General features: G+C 37.6%; 1 protein-coding gene across 1 annotated transcript in view; it reads right to left on the reverse strand.

Moving 5' to 3' along the window:
- Nucleotides 1-609: 609 nt before the first annotated feature.
- The window catches only part of Zmym2 (zinc finger MYM-type containing 2), a 68916-nt gene continuing 53075 nt past the window's right edge, over nt 610-16450 (reverse strand). The window contains 10 exon segments of the mRNA XM_060391123.1: nt 610-1449; nt 2437-2557; nt 3711-3962; nt 4562-4676; nt 8883-9034; nt 9298-9466; nt 11208-11302; nt 12465-12590; nt 14590-14761; nt 15465-15580. Coding sequence (XP_060247106.1) covers nt 1257-1449; nt 2437-2557; nt 3711-3962; nt 4562-4676; nt 8883-9034; nt 9298-9466; nt 11208-11302; nt 12465-12590; nt 14590-14761; nt 15465-15580 — 1511 coding nt within the window. The 3' untranslated portion in view covers nt 610-1256.

Consider the following 16450-nt stretch of genomic DNA (forward strand, 5'->3'; position numbering starts at 1 on the left):
AGGCTTTGGAAAGTATAATTTGAATTTCCTTAATCTAAAAGTTATCAACAGATAAACTGCTATGCAGAAGCACAAAGGTATTTTAAATGCAATCTTCTATAAGAAGTAATTAAAATTTCGAAGCCAAACAATCTAACATCAGGTAGGATCTCCTCTGAGACTGACTTTATCCACCAGTTTTTGTAGTCATTTGGATTAATCAGCATTCTCCACTGGTACCTCTGTAGGAAAATGTGACACTATCTCCCTTCAAGTAGCATGACTTTCTAAAATGACTATTTTAGGAGTGGCATTTCTAAAAATAATTCTGCCCCACATATGCATCGGTCACTTTTGGAAGCAGGCACAAGAATTCTAAGAGTGGCAAAACTTGAGAGTGCTATATAAGTTGAAATGCAGCATGGTATGTACCCTTGGGGGTGGGGGGTCATCTCATACACTGATGGTTGACATGAAAAAAAGATAAAAGTCTTATACTGTCATGAGACATTTTACAAAGAAAAATGTCTTAATCTTGTTTTCAAGTTATAGCCATTTTCTCTCTCTTTTTTTTTCTCTCTCTCTACATACACATATATACATTGATGGGGTGATGCAGAAAGTCACAAGTGAGAAAAGGACACTAAGTTTTAATAAGGGGAACATAAAGTTGTTTTCACCAGCATAAGTTCACATTACAGAACACCAGTATCAACAGCATTCTCTTGTCTATTTTTGGTACAGAAGATGGTATCTCTCTACATAACCTGGTAAGGCTTCAGTAACTAAAACATAAAACAAAAACCCCAAACAAAACAAAAAAACCCAGCCTATTAGTTTACAGTTTATTTTAAAAATTCTGAAAGACACTGCAAGTTCTAAACTTGAGTAGTGCTACCCACACACAACCATCTGGTCAAGAACGCAGTAAAAGCACGCCCTGTGGAGGGAGCTTTGCAACAGTAGAGCAGTGCAACAAAGAGAAACTTATACATGGCACATTCTCTTCATATTTTGTAATGTAAAAAGTTACAAACATACCTAATCAAATAAATAATAATAAAAAAGAATTCGATGTATTTGTTAAGTATCCTAAAACCACTACATAGAATAATGGCAACTTTCACTCACAGATTATTTACATGGTAATACCCAGTGTGGGTACATTGCTACAAAACTCAAAACAGAAGAAGTAAACTTGAAATGCTTTCCTGTAAAGATCTAGCAGCATGACTATCTAATGCTGTGTTATCCCATTGCTTCTGAAATGGTCCTTTTTAGTCTGTGTCTTCATCCAGTTCATAATTGTCTTTATCATAAATATCTTTTACTAGAAGAACCCGTACAAGCATATTTTCCAAGGTGTTCCGGTCCAGGGAAGTAGATGTGTACCAGACAGGGCTATCTGTAGAACTAGAACATTCTGGTTGCAAATAAAAAACATCCATTCTCTGATTAAGATTCTGTGGACTTTGGAGAAAAAGAGAGAAAAAAAAAAGGTCAATTTCACAAATGTGACAAAATCCCCCACAACTTTACTTCTTGCAAGAATGACTCAGCCCCAAGCAACAGGTATGCTCAGAGCTGCAGTCTGCACATTAACTACAATAACAGTAAACTGTTCTTAAAGTTCTTGTAATAAAAGATTAGTTCCCTACTATAACTTAAATTCTATATTTCACAGAATCCAAGACTTCTTTAACATACATATTATTATTTTTGTAGTTATTGTAATGGTGCAATTATAATCTCAAATGAATGACTTTACCTGTGCATGTTCATTTCAGGAAAAATGAAATGTGAAAAATGTGACTTAAAATAATGAAAATATGCAACACATAAAAATTCTTACAGCATTATACAATAGAAGAAACATTAAACAGGGCACTGTAGCACATGCCTGTAATCTGTACATTCAGGGACACAGAGGTAGGCAGATCTCTGTGAGTTTGAGGCCAGCCTAGTCTACAAAGTGAGTCCAGGACAGCCAAGGCTACTCAGAGTAAGAAGGAAGAAAGAAGAAAATGAAAAGGAAAGAAAAGAAAAAAAAAGAAAAGAAAAGAAAAGAAAAGAGAAGAAGAAGAAACATTAAATACCACCATGACAATACCAAAAAAAGGGATTGCCATTTGGCAAATAGTTACCAGCACTGGAAATCCATGAAACTAAACTGGTGGTCCAGAACAAAGCTGGAGAAAGCTATCCTTATGCCACAGTAAGAAACATGGTCATGCAGAGGTGACCATCATGTTTTTTACAAGTTCTTGAGAACCGCCCTGGAAAGTGCACTAAGATTTGGGAAATTGTTTACAAAGTATAACCCAAGTCTGCACTTCCTGATTGTCAGAACTTATTTAACTAACACTCACACTTAACAGTTCCCAGCGCCTGCTGCTTTCAGACAGTGGAGAAATTCCAATTCCTACAAAATTTTAGTCAAATATTATTAATGTTCACCTTTTGGACAAGTAGCATTCAAACATTTTCACAGGACATCTAGAAGGGTTGGCTGTGTTTTCAATTTGTTCAAATACTGGCTCATCATCTTCATGTTTTCGTTTTCCAGTAGCAATTTTATCTTTAACAACAACAACAACAAAAGTAAGCCTCCTAAAATCAATCCTGTTTTCTTGTGTATGTATGTGCATGCATGACGTGTCTAAACGTGAGTGCACAAGTGTCACAGCATATATGCGAAGGTGAGAGAACTTTGTGTCAGTTCTTTCTCCCACCTATCCAAGGCAGGATTCTTTCTCTTTCTGCTGCTGTACTGCCTCCTCTAGGCTAGCCAGCCTATGAGCTTCTTGGTGTTTCTCTTGTCCCTGCCTCTCCTCTACCCAACTCTACTGAATCTGACTTCGTATGTGGGCTCTGGGAATTCCAATTCAGGTGGTCAGACTTGCACAGCAAATAGTTTTATCCTCTGCGTTCTCCCACAGCCCCCTAAAATAATTCGGAGGAAAGGCTGTTACACTTAATACCTGTTTTAGCAACATAGGACTAAGTGACCTTCAGAGTTTTCTCCGTGGTAGCTTTTGGTAATGTACAATTTTTGATGAAAAACACCTGAGAGGCTGAGAATGTAGCTCAGTTGGTAGAGTGCTTGCCTAACATGCATGAAGCCCTAGTTTGAACCTCAGCTCAGCATAAAAACAGGTGTAGCCAGTCTGGCCTAGAAATCCTATCTCAAAACAAAACAAACTATAAAAGACATAAGACACTTTAAGAAGATACAGTTTGATACAGTGAATCTCTAGGAGTTTGGAACATCCTGGTCTACACAACGAGTTAAAGACTAGCCAATGCTACATAGTGAGACCCTCTCAAAAAAAAAAACAAAAACAAAAACAAAAACAAAACCACGGAAGATATGGCTTATTGTGTTTTATATTTGAAAATAATTGTCTTTAGTGTCTTAGTGAATGGCCAAGGTAGGCTTTAAAAAGTTTATATTCCCACTACAAACAATCCCCAAATAACAATGCTATACTGTCCCAGCCACCGATGGCTCAGAGGCTAAGGGTACTTATTACAGAAGACCTGGATTGAGTTCCCAGCACATACATGTGCTCACAACCACTCATACCTCCAGTGTCAGGGGATCTGACACCCTCTTAGAACACCTGTGGGCACTGAACATGTGTGATGCACACATACATTCATGCAGGAAAAGCACACTCGCGCACATAAAATACAGATAAATCTTGTTTTTTAAAGAAAAGTTACAATACCTTCATTGTCTGTTCCACATAAGGAAGACACCTGATATCGGAGACATGCTTTATTTTCCATTGTTAAAGGATTTTTTTTCCAATGCCTAAACACAGTGCCAAAGGAAAGTCTTAAGTGTTGTTCCACTGTTTTCAGGCCAAAATACTTAGTGTTAAAGTAGAATAGGGTGTTCAAAAGAGCTATTGGAGAATGTGATCCTAGTTGTTTTATCCTCCAGAGATAGTCTTCTTCAACTCGAGAGAATATTGACCCTTAAATAGAGAAAACTACTTTAAAAGAATTATAAATACCACAGTTTCAATCTAACCATCTAGAAATAAAGTAAATATAAAACAGCCCTATGTCAATCCACTACTCACACTAGCCTGTGTGAATGAACCTCAGAGTTACATATTAGCTCTTTTAACAACATCTAGGTTGGGAAACAGACTGACACCACCATCCCCAGAATAACATACAGGATGCTGACTTCTGTCTTTAAGTAGAACAAACACATTATAATAAAAAATAATAAAAATTGTATAGTTATACAGTTAACTATACAAATAAAAATTTGTATAGTTCTTGAAAACAATACATGCTCCTCATAAACTAATACATTTTCTTTACATCAGAATCTATATTGTAGGTCTGAAGACATAAGTACCTAGCTTTTGCACACCAAAGAAAGAAGATCACAGGTTTTTCAAAGTTCTTCACAAGTATTACTTACTGTATTTATCTTCAAATGATCTCATGCACACAAACTCTAACATTCTAACTTAAGTTACTTCCAAATATATTTACTATATTTTCTGTAAAAATAGCAATCCCATTATCAATTATCAACATATACTGAAAATAGCATTACCATCTGGAAGTATGCTTGGTTGCCAACTTCGGAGTATTTTATTCAGTTCTTGCTCAAACATCTGGTATCCTGGATCAATAAATATGTTGTCCTTTCGATTACTACCACATAAGTACTACAAAAAAAATTATTGAGGGGAAACCAGCTAATTATAAATAGTGAATGTATTATATTTTGTATTTCTTAAAAAAAAAAACTTTATGTTTAAGGAAAGCAACATTCTAATAAAAAACAAGACCTTGGGTATGTGTACAAGTTGAAAACACATATATTGCCAATAAACCTGTTGCTTAAAACATGCAGATGTAGAAAGTATAGCACAGAATCCTGAATGTAAAAACTGGGTAAAGATCATCAGCCTGAGGCCAGAGAGGTGGTACAGCAGGTAAAAAGCATTTGCCACGCAAAACCCTGACAAGCCAAGTTAGGTTTTCAGAATCCATTCTACGAGATTGTCCTCTGGCCAGGTGATGGCAGTACAAACCTTTTATTTAATCCCAGCACTTGGGAGGCAGAGGCAGGCGGATTTCTGAGTTCGAGGCCAGCCTGGTAAACAGCCAAGGCTACACAAGAAACCTTGTCTCAGGGAGGGGAAGGGGGAATTGTCCTCTGCCATCTGTGCAGTGTGGCATACATATAACTTCATCATATTTAAATATCACACCTCACACACATCACATACACACAAACTCTTATTAGTCTGTCAGACAAAATATGAGTCCAGTTTATATCATACAGAGAAAAACTTAATTTTAATGGATAATTAATGATTATAGGAAAACACCAAGGAGCTGGCTGCATGTGCTCTCCGCCTCTTCCTCTGCCAATTAAGTATGTGTATGTGTATACAAGGGTGTGCTTCTGAAAATGTTGAGAACCTAACCAAGGATGCAGCACAAGGGTAGAGCACCTATTCAGTGTACTCAAGACTCTGGGCTTTATTTCCTCTACAGTAGACAAAACAGAAACAATCTTTACCTGAAAACAAAGTTTATGCAAGAATCCAGGCCCTTTCTGGTCTGACTTTAAACTTCACAACTGATATTCCAGCCATGTTAAACATGGTTTCTGGGAAACTGTGCCCTGACTCTGTCTTCTAGGGATGTTGTTTTCCTCTTATCCCTTTTGTCTAGAAAATTTCTACCCGTTTTCCAAAAAAGTCAACTTAATAAGCCCTTTATGGCCAGGCGCGATGGCACACACCTGTAATCCCAGCACTCAGGGAGGCAGAGGCAGCCGGATCTCTGTGAGATCGAGGCTGCAAGTCCAGGACAGCCAAGGCTACATAGATAAACCCTGTCTCAAAAAACAAAAAAGTCTTTCATATTGTTACATGTTGGTATACACATTTGAGAGACAGAGAGAGTGTGTGTATAAAGCATGCAGAGGCCAGAGATGGACACTGAGGGTCTTCCTTAGCCCTCACTGAACATGGAGCTCACTTGATTCAGGTAGACTGTCTGGCCAGGAGGCCACAGGAGCTGTAGAGAGCCTCCCATCTCCACCTTCCCAGCACTGGGATTATAAGCAAATACCACCACCACACCAGGCTTTTTGCACGGTCTCAGGACCCAAATTCAAGTCCTCACGCTTGTACTGCAAGCTCTTTACAGACTGAGCCATCTCCTCAGCCCACTGTTAAACCTTTTACTGAGATACTTGGGTAAAATTAATTTGTCCCAAAAATGGATTACCAATATTCCTTGTTATAAATATCCCACATATTTATAACAAAGCAAATTATAGTGGCCTCACAGCCCATACCCATCTCAAACTCAAAACCCTTCTCCCTCACATGTCCTGGTTTATAAAGGCTTTTTAAAGTCAAACTACTAAGATTCTATTTGATTTTTTTTTTTTTTTTTTGAGAGAGGGCAAGCCTGGAACTTGCTATGGAGTGCAAACTGCCCTCACACTCATGAGCCTACCTGCCTCAGCCTCCCTAGTCCTGTGCTACCACATTTCGTCCACATTCAAAACTTATGAGCTGGGTAATTTTGACAATCTACTACTTAAAACTCATATCCTCATTTAAGAAAAAGGCAAAAATAATAGTAGGTACATCTAACAGCATAGGTACATAGAAAATCAATTATTAGTAGTCAGTAAATGTAATTTATCAACAGGTGTATGTCAATTTCCAAAGCCCACATCAATCAATGTCCTTTAATTAGGAAAAATTAAGATGAAGGACTAACAAAATTCAAGTTTACTTCACAAAAATTATAAATATACTTATATTATATAATGTCTTAGGGGAGCCTTAGAGGCTGGGATCAGGCTATAAAGAAAATAAGTAAATAAATAAACAAACAAACAAACAAACAGAATTTATTCAACAAGGAAAAAATAATGCAGCCTTAGAGTTTCATGAATAAAAGAAAGTTGTCTGTATATAGTTTAATAATTACTGAAAACGTCTCATTTGTACAGAATTTAAATTAACTACATAGGCCATTATTTTACTATATTTCTTAACTTGAAATTCACCAATCACAGCTTTAAAACAAAAGCTTACTCCATTCCTTCCTACGAAATACTCCAGAGTCAAGTCCTGGGATGATGTCAACTTACTGTTTAGGAAAGCTGGAGAGACAGCTCAGTGGATAAGAACCATCCTAGCAGCTCAAATTCCCAGCAACCCACACAGAAGGCCAGGAATGACTGTGTGTGCCTGTAACACCATCACACAGGGGCAAAATTTGAGGTCCACAAAGACTCCCAGCCCAGGCTGGACAACAGAGCAAAGCCCTGCCTCAACAAACAGAACAGAGCTTTCTAACTGGCTCATTTAAGCCAGTTATTTAAGAAATTGTGTAACACCCTTGGTTTTTTTGTTGTTGTTGTTCTGGAACACGAAATTGCTTATTACTTTGTCCTCTGTGAAAAAGTCTGATGATTCCTAAATAGACTGTTCAAGAAACTACAAAACACAAATCAACAATAACACAAATGAAAGAACATACTCTTCCAAAATTAAAAGAAAATTAGAAGCCAGTAGTGGTGGCTCACGTCTTCAATCCCAGCACTTGGGAGGCAGAGGAAGATGGATCTTTGTGAGTTTGAGGCTGACCTGGTCTACAAAGTGAGTTCTAAGACAGCCAAGGCTACACAGAGAAATAAATCCTATCTCAAAACAACAAACAAAACCCAAAACAAAAGCAAGCAAAAAAAAAAAAAAAAGAAAGAAAGAAAATTATTAACTTATGATAGTAAATTAGAAAATTTGACAAGTAATTTCTTCATCTAAAACTTTCTCTCCCGGGCCTGGAGAGATGGCTCAGCAGTTAAGGACACTGTCTGTTCTTCCATGGGTCCTGAGTTCAACTCCCAGCAAACACATGGTAGCTCACAACCATCTACACTGGGATCTGATGCCCTCTTCTGACATGCAGGTATATAAGCTGATAGGGGACACTCAGACAAAAATAAGTGAATAAATAAAAAAATGAAACTTTCTCTCCTTTTCCCACTAAACTCTAGTGCTATGTTTCATATAGAAAAATAGTTGATCTTTACATCTGCACAGTCAAAAATAATGACAGATGAAACAATGGGCAGGTTTAGTCACTTAATGCTAGTGTGGTTAGGTTTATATATTTCTCCCCTGTGCTTACATAGAAACAGCAGCAGCTCTAAAAGGAACTCTATAGCTAAAAACAGTCTATGAATTAATTTACTTGCAACTACTAAAAAGTGATGACCTCCCCAAAGACACAATGCTGTTAAAATTCCTCACAAAAGATGCATGAGGCTGGGCGTGACGGTGCATGTGCTAATTCCAGCATGTGAGAAGCAGAGGCAGAAGGGTTTCTGGAAGTCCCAGGTCAGCCTCAGACATGATGTTAAGAGGGGAAAAGGGAGCACTTGAGTTAAGTCAATTGTTTTTTGCTGATAGCCAGTTCTAAAGAACTTGACGGTGTAAGGAACATATGCACTGTGTAATAGAAAAGCACAAAATATCTAGGAAAATCTTCTAAATACCCTAAGTATTTCCAAAGAGATGATATTGTACCTTTCTTGGTAACCAACAGAAGAGATGGCTCACCTAACTAGGAGCACTGCTCAACCCTTAGGATCGGAGTTCAGATCCTAGCAGCCATATAGGCAGCTCAAAACACCTATAAACACCAGCTCCAAGGTTTCTGATACTCTCTGCTGGCCTTTGTGGACATCCATACACATGAATGGGCACGTGCATACATACACACACAAACACAGCTAAAAATGTTCTAAAATCAGAAAACAATCTTCAGAGGCACATTTGTATCTACCAACTCTGACAAAACTTGTTTTAGTGGCATCATATGCAAAAGCTTACCTCCTGTATACCAAGGCAGAGATAATAGATGCTGTCAGGTGCATAATTCTCTCCATTTGGTCGTCGGATCTCATTGACAAAATGAGCTAACCCATAGTTGAGCTCAGCTGTGGTATGAGAGAGTAGATCTTCTTTTAACTTTACTGATTTAGCTAAAAAGAAATGAAATAATCAGTAACTGTTATGTCTCTGCACCCATGCTGGGCAGCTCGGAACTGCCTTTAACTCCAGTTTTAACTCTGATGTCCTCTTTTGGCTTCCGCAGGTATACCTCCCCCCCACACACACACAGAATACATTCACAGTCATTACAGACACGAGTTAAAACAAATCCTGGGGCTGGAGAGATGACTCAGAACTGCTCTTGCATAGTACTTTTAAACAGAACCCAGGATAACAACACTGAAACACTTACTGGATTTCAGCTCATCTGAGACCAGAAGATCTTCATCAAGGTGCCTGGTTCTCACCCAGTGTTTCCATGCATTTACACCGTATGTGTACTTGAAAGGAAAGCTGCATTCTGAGTTGTCAGAACTATCATCATGAGACTGATATCCTGATACAGCTTTTCTCTTGGTTCCCTGGTAATAAAATAACACTGTAAATCCTTTCTTTGAGACATTATTCCATGACTTCTATGCAAGTCATCTTTAAACAAAGGCAACTAAAAAAAAATTTTTAAAAAAAATTGTACTTATTTGTGTTAGAAAGGTCTGGTATTCTAATAGCTAACAATAGTTATCCATACTTGTTAGCATTTAGGCAGCCTGCTTCTGGGTTGCCTAGTAACCTATGATGTCATCATGAGTCACCTGCAAGGTAGTCCCACCTGACAGGCATGGTTCAGTTGTGCAGGAGCTATAAATGGACCCCTGCCTCTTAACTCTTGCTCTTACCCTCTCTCTTACTCTCCCCTTTCTTCACTGGGGTAGCCACCATCATGTCTCTCTTTTCCTCTCCATCTCCATACAATAAACCTCTTTCATATAATATCTGTTGTGTGCATCATTTTTAACAATATTGCTTCTTGAAATTCAACTCCATGAATATTTCTATACAAATCATTTTGTGAACATAAGTAAATCAAAATTAATTTAAAATAGTATAAAATAATAGAAGGATTCTATGTGTCACCTTGGAGACTAAAGAACTTTTTAATAACTTAAGAAATTCACTCTTAGCTGACAGTGGTGGCACACCTTTAATCGCAGCACTTGGGAGGCAAACAGAGATAAATAAATCTGAGTTTAGAGGACAGCCTAGTCTACAGAGAAACCTGGAAAGAAAGAGAAAGAGAGGGGGGTTGTAGGGAGGGAGGGAAAGGAAGGAAGAGAGAGGAAAAAGAAAGAGAAATTCACTCTTGTTCCCCTTCTTGTCATGTTTGGTATTCTGTCTGCTTTGGAAAAGGGTCTCCTTATTTAGCCCAGATCATCTCCAACACTATGACTACAAAGTCATGAAGACTGAGGACTAAGAGTTTATACTCTTAGCTCTAATATTCAGGACTACGACACATTTGAGTTAATGGCTGTGTATGGTGTCAGATAAGAGTTCACCTTCATCGTACTATGGATGAAGTTTACGGTCTTTCCTTTAAGACAAATTTGTCAAAGGCATTTTCTTACAGTATGTTAGAAGTCAAAAACAAAGTTGTTGATAGAATATTAAATAAATTTATATTCTATATGTCTGAATGACCAAACTGTCTAGGATATACCTGGTTTTTCTTATTTTACTGTGTTATTTGGGTTGTCTGTGTATGTGTGTGAGTAAAACAGTGTCATATATATCTCAAGCTAGCCTAGAACCTCTGATCCTCTAGCTTCACATCTCCTTCACATCACACCCAGTTTATGTAGTGCTGGGAATTAAACCCAGGTGGCTCCTTATGGTAGGCAAGCATTCAAACTGAACTACATCCCCCGTCCCAAAAATATCTTTCTCTTATGTGTTGGCATGCTTAATAAATTATATCTCTTCTTCATTAACCTCATCAAAAATAATGATGAAAAAAATTTAATTTCTTGAAAAATCATTTCAATCCTTTCCCCTTCTCCTTTTCAAGACAATCATCCTACCTCAGTCTCATACTCATCAGTGATTACAGATACGTAGCACTGTGCTCACTCAGAAAATACTCTCTTATTGTCAGAATTTCCTTTTTAAGTCTATTATTTTCTATTCTGACCTTGTATTGTATTAAGATAGATTTTAACATCTATCTTCCCATACTGTCAGGCACAAGAAATCATCAATACATCTTTCTCTGAGATGCTGCTATAGATATATTAAATGAATTCAAGACATTAACAAATTTTATACCTTTTTTTTAGGTCGTGGTCTGGGCTGCTCCTCATATTCTTCTCCAAAAACAGGTGGTAATAAAAACTCATTTTCCATATCAAGCTCCTCTGCAGCTGACAAATAAAAAAAAAAAATCTTTTATTTTAAAGATAACAATACAGACATGTTACAAAAAATACAGCCAATAAAGAAACAGTCACATGACATGGGGGGTAAATTTCAACTAGGCTAGGGACAAGAAGACCTATCTTACTTAACATGTTCTGAGTTTGACAAACCCTATTCATACTAGTAAAACACCATATGTAACAAGTATGGATACAGAAATTTAATAGAACATATGATACTAAAACTTTAGTCAGACTATCTGAACTGCCAATCTACTTTAACCTATCACATTTTTTTCATGGAATGTACACTCAATAGGAATCCATAAATTAGGGGGAAATGAAAACAAGGAACCCATTCATATTTCTCTCTCTCTCTCTCTCTCTCTCTCTCTCTCTCTCTCTCTCTCTCCTTGTGGTCTGAAACTCACTTTATAGTCTGCATCTTACAATCCTCCTACCTGAGCAGGTATGAACTATCATATGAGGCTTTGAAACACTGTTCTTTTTTGATACCGGCCCTTATTAAAGCAGGTTGACTTAACAACTTGATGCCCTTAACTCTAATTCTGCCTGTCTTCTACTGGTAGGGCTGTAGGAACATGCCAACATGTCCAGATGGAACACTTGTGTACTTGATCTGAGCTAAAAAGCAGGAAGCAATGGAGTACATGTCTTTTAAAGAACATTGAGTGTTTTTCCTCTGAATGTGAATTTAACTTTCAAAACCATTAAGAAAAGCACTCCCGAGCCAGATGTGCTGACATACACCTATAATCCCAGTACTAGAGATGCTGAGGCAAGAACTGCTTTGAGCTGTGGGCCATCCTGGACTGTATGGGAAAACCCTATCATGATCCCCATCTCCACTGAATACTATCAATACCTCTGAATTGAAAAGATACAAGTATTGCATTCTTTTCCAATATCTAAAGTTCCTGTAATAAATTCAATTTTATTTCAGAAAATGAAAAACTACGGATGAAGAATGTACTACCTGGAAAAGCACATCCCCAGCATCCCCTACCATGAAAAACATACAGAAAAAAAAAAAAAAACAAAACCAATTATGGAAACAAGAGGTAATGAAATAACCAAACACATGCTCAATTCTCTTACGGACAATTACATAACTTAACTTAATAATAATGAAGAAGTATTTAAGTACCTCTGGGGAAATCTATTTCAATATCCAAATCTGGTTCGTAAGGTACATCAGGCATGTTAGACTGCGTATCTGGGTCAGAGTTCTTTGTGAGATCTGAGCCAATTATGTCAGTCTCAATAATTACACCTGTAACCAAGCAATCATTTCATTAGAAATCACAAAAAATCCAACAGTATCTGTACTTAATCTGGCAAAGGAAAAACTACATACTGATATTTAATAGGTAAGCTACTGTAAAATTCATAGCTGTACTAGAACCTTACACACTCTGTCTATCCCTTTTTAAAACTTAATGTTGTAACACTAAAGTAATTCCTATGTTAAGAGTATCCGTGTGTGTGGTAAGAGAGGGACCTACGTTCTTGCCAGTGTGCTGAGGGGGAAGAGGGGACAACACGTATGTATTTGCCAATGTGACGTATGCAACTGCACAGAGATGAGCATGCATGGAAACCAGAGCTCATGTCCTTGTATTCTCTGTTCACTGGATCCATCTCCCCTCATTCCTCTGCCTCTCTGTTCACCAGGGTTATGGGCACAAACCATGGTGCCTGACTATTTAAATAGGTCCTGAGGATTGGAATTCAGGTCCACATGCTCGTGTGGCAGGAACTTTACAAACTGAGCCATCCACCCAGGTCAATATTCTTTGCAATTCTTTGTCAGACATAAATTTACGAAGGTAAATAACTACAATTTTCAAACAGTATTTTCAAATTTGACCAAGATACCGCATATTCAGTATATAAAAACTTAACATATTGCTAATAATTAACATGTCTATTTAGAAGAGTTGCTTAACTTTTGTTGTACACTTACACATGCATTTTATTCAATATAAACTGAAGAATGATGGTAGGTAGCCAGACAGAAAAATGAGACAAATGCATACAAACAGAAAACAAAGGGTTCATAAAACAACACAACTTCTCTATAAAGGATTCATGGCATGGTCCCCATTGTCTTTTCCATGGGATCTTGTTCCAGGCACAGCTAAAACTCACCGTCCTCTGCCTCTATGTCCTGAGCACAGGGACTAAATGGGTGTCTATTTTTATTTCTCATTAAATAAAACAAAACTCATACTATTAAGTTTTAATCCACTAAAATTTATAACCTCTTACAGCACTGCAAAACAGCTACAGTAACTGTAGCAAACAGTGTCCTAACAGAAATAAACAGGATAAATTCTGGTTTAGATAAAGCAAATTTTATTTGATTAGTGTAAAAACTAAAATATTACTGAAAATATTGATCACAAAATAAAATCCTGGAAACATGCTAAGAAAAGTAACTGAGTTGAAGTTCGAATCAATCCTATTACTATTAAAAAGCAGGGAGTGAGTGGCTAAGAAATTAGAAGAAATAGGTGGTCTTGAGAGAACCTGGGTTCAGTTCCCAGCCTCTACATGGCGGCTCACAAACATCTGTAACTCCAGTTCCAGAGGATACAACACTATCTTCTGACCTCCACAAGTGCCAGGCATACACATGGTACAACTCTCAAACACATAAATAAATCTTTAAAAGCAAAATTTTGTTTGATTTCTTAAAGAACAGAAGCAGGTGTGTGGTGGTAGGCAGAAAAGTAATCTTGTCTACTTGAGAGGATGAGGCTGGAGGGCCTCTTGATGCCAAGTACTTGTTGCCCTGGCCACACATCATCCCAAAGAAAAACAAAAGCGGAACAAGCTATTTCACTGGAGACCAAGCTGAGCATGAGAGCACAGCTGGCTCAAGGTGGAGTGTGCATCTCTCTCCTTACAAAAATAGTATTTTTGTTTGTTTTAGGTGTACAGGTGTTGTACGTGCATGTGTGTTTGTGCACCACTTGTGTGTCTTAGGCCTATGAAGGCCAGAAGAGGGCACAGGAACCTCTGGAACTGTACATAATTACAGAAACATGTAAGCACGTGGGTGCTGGAAGCCAAATCTGGGACTTCTTCAAGAGTTAACTAGTGCTCTTAACTGCTGAGCCAAAGGTATATCTCTTAACATACTTCTGCTATAATCCTACTTCCATATTGCGTTTTGCTACAGAGTGTGCCTTTAAATACTGTAATAATGACAATACACAGAACCCATCCACCAAACCTCTTAGTGACAAACACAGAATGTAGCTCACTGCTGATATTTGATGCCTCTGTTTTCGCCTCATCTTCAGTCATCATATCTGTCATTGTAAGCAATTCTGTATCAAGAGGATCTGAAGAAACTTTGCTTTTGAGGTCGTCAACTGTGGCAGGAATCTTCTCGCTGCTGTCCAATGGAGCAGGCAGAAACACAGGAACCGGCACCTAGTTAACCAAAGAAAACATTTAATGTGTTAGGTATACTAGACAATACGAGGTATTTCCCCCAAATTAAATGCACAATCTACTACTACAGGAATACATTATTGAAAAAAAAAAAAAAAAAAAACAACTACTGTGACAAGGAAATCACAGAATCAGATACTTTAAAAGCTAAGGGAAAATAAGCCAAGCTGAAGCACAGTATTCCAAATATTACAGGTAATTTGTGATACAGTAAAAATGTTAAGAACCTTGTCGTATGTTTCAGTTCTAAACCTTACGGCTTCACAAAAATGTGTTAAAAATTAACTCAAATATAAAATACAGTACTGACACAGCAGATACACCCACCTGTTCAACTTCACTCTCTGGGATGACCATATGAACACAAAGTATCATCATCAGAACAGGAAGTCAACAAAAACCTAACTTTGGAAGAATAGAAGGTTTCTATAGCTGTAAATGTCAACTGCACCTCATAGGCTCATGTGTTTGAACAATTGCTGCCCAGTTGCTGGTGCTGTTTTGAAAGGTTGTGTAACTGCTTTGAAGTTCTAAACCATGAGCCAAAATGAATCTCCTCCGTTAAATCAACTTTGTCACAGGACTTTAAGTGCTACAGTTTCACCAGCATCAGCAAACTAGTAATTACAAACAAGTTTCCCAACTGCCTGCAGCAGCAGAGTGAAAGGTAAACTTTACACACCGGAACAGGAACTGTGGTAGGAACAGGAATGCTCTGGCTGTACATGTGCATGGGCACAGGGACATATACAGGGACAGGGATAGGCACTGGGACATACTCTGTCTTCCAATTCTCATCTGAAAAACAAGGCATGGGTAGAGAAGAACACGTTTTTGTTTTGTTTGAGAAATAATTTCACATGTCATACAGGCTGGCCTTGAACTCCTGGAAATCCTCCTGCTTCAGCCCCTTCCATCCTGGGATTACAGGTGTGGGGTACCATAATAGCCTTTTGGTAAACTTGCTTTGTGAGCAAGGTGGCCTTAAATTCATAAAGATGGCCCTCTACTTCTGCCTCTCCAGTAGAGCAATTTAGAACATACAACCACCAAGCATGACGATTTTATTTTTCACAGTGGCTTTTTGTTTCCTTGGTTAATTGGTTTCATAATGACCAATATTAACTGACAACTTGACAACAAAGAAAATCACTTTGTATTCATTTAAAGAAATTTCTAATTTCTGTAAGATTTGATAAACTTCCAACAGCTTTCTGCCATACCTGTTCTAACTTAGAAAAAAAATTACTTACACTTTTTTAAAAGTGAGAATATATCCTTTAAATGTTTCAATATTCAGAAGACTGTTCTGACAATTCCCCTCAGTTTATTTACTTAAAGAATTAAAGTAGAGCAAACAATGAACTACACAATAGTCATTCCTATAATCCCAGCACTCAGGAGAATTAAATTCAAACCTGGGCTATATAGTAAGACAGAATCCACCACCTCCAAAACCAAACAAACAAACAAACAAACAAACAAAAACAAAGAACAGAAACAGTTAATGATACCCAAATTATTTATTATTTTTCTGAACAGGAGGAAACAGAACTGTCATTTTTACAGACCACGAGAATCGTTTCTCAACAGAAACCTTGCAGCTGTAAGTATCAGTTCAAGAAGTTTTATACAATTGGTTAACAAATTATACTCTAGGCCTTTAAT

The sequence above is a fragment of the Meriones unguiculatus genome, chromosome 9, assembly GCF_030254825.1.
Source record: "Meriones unguiculatus strain TT.TT164.6M chromosome 9, Bangor_MerUng_6.1, whole genome shotgun sequence".
Lineage (NCBI taxonomy): Eukaryota > Metazoa > Chordata > Mammalia > Rodentia > Muridae > Meriones > Meriones unguiculatus.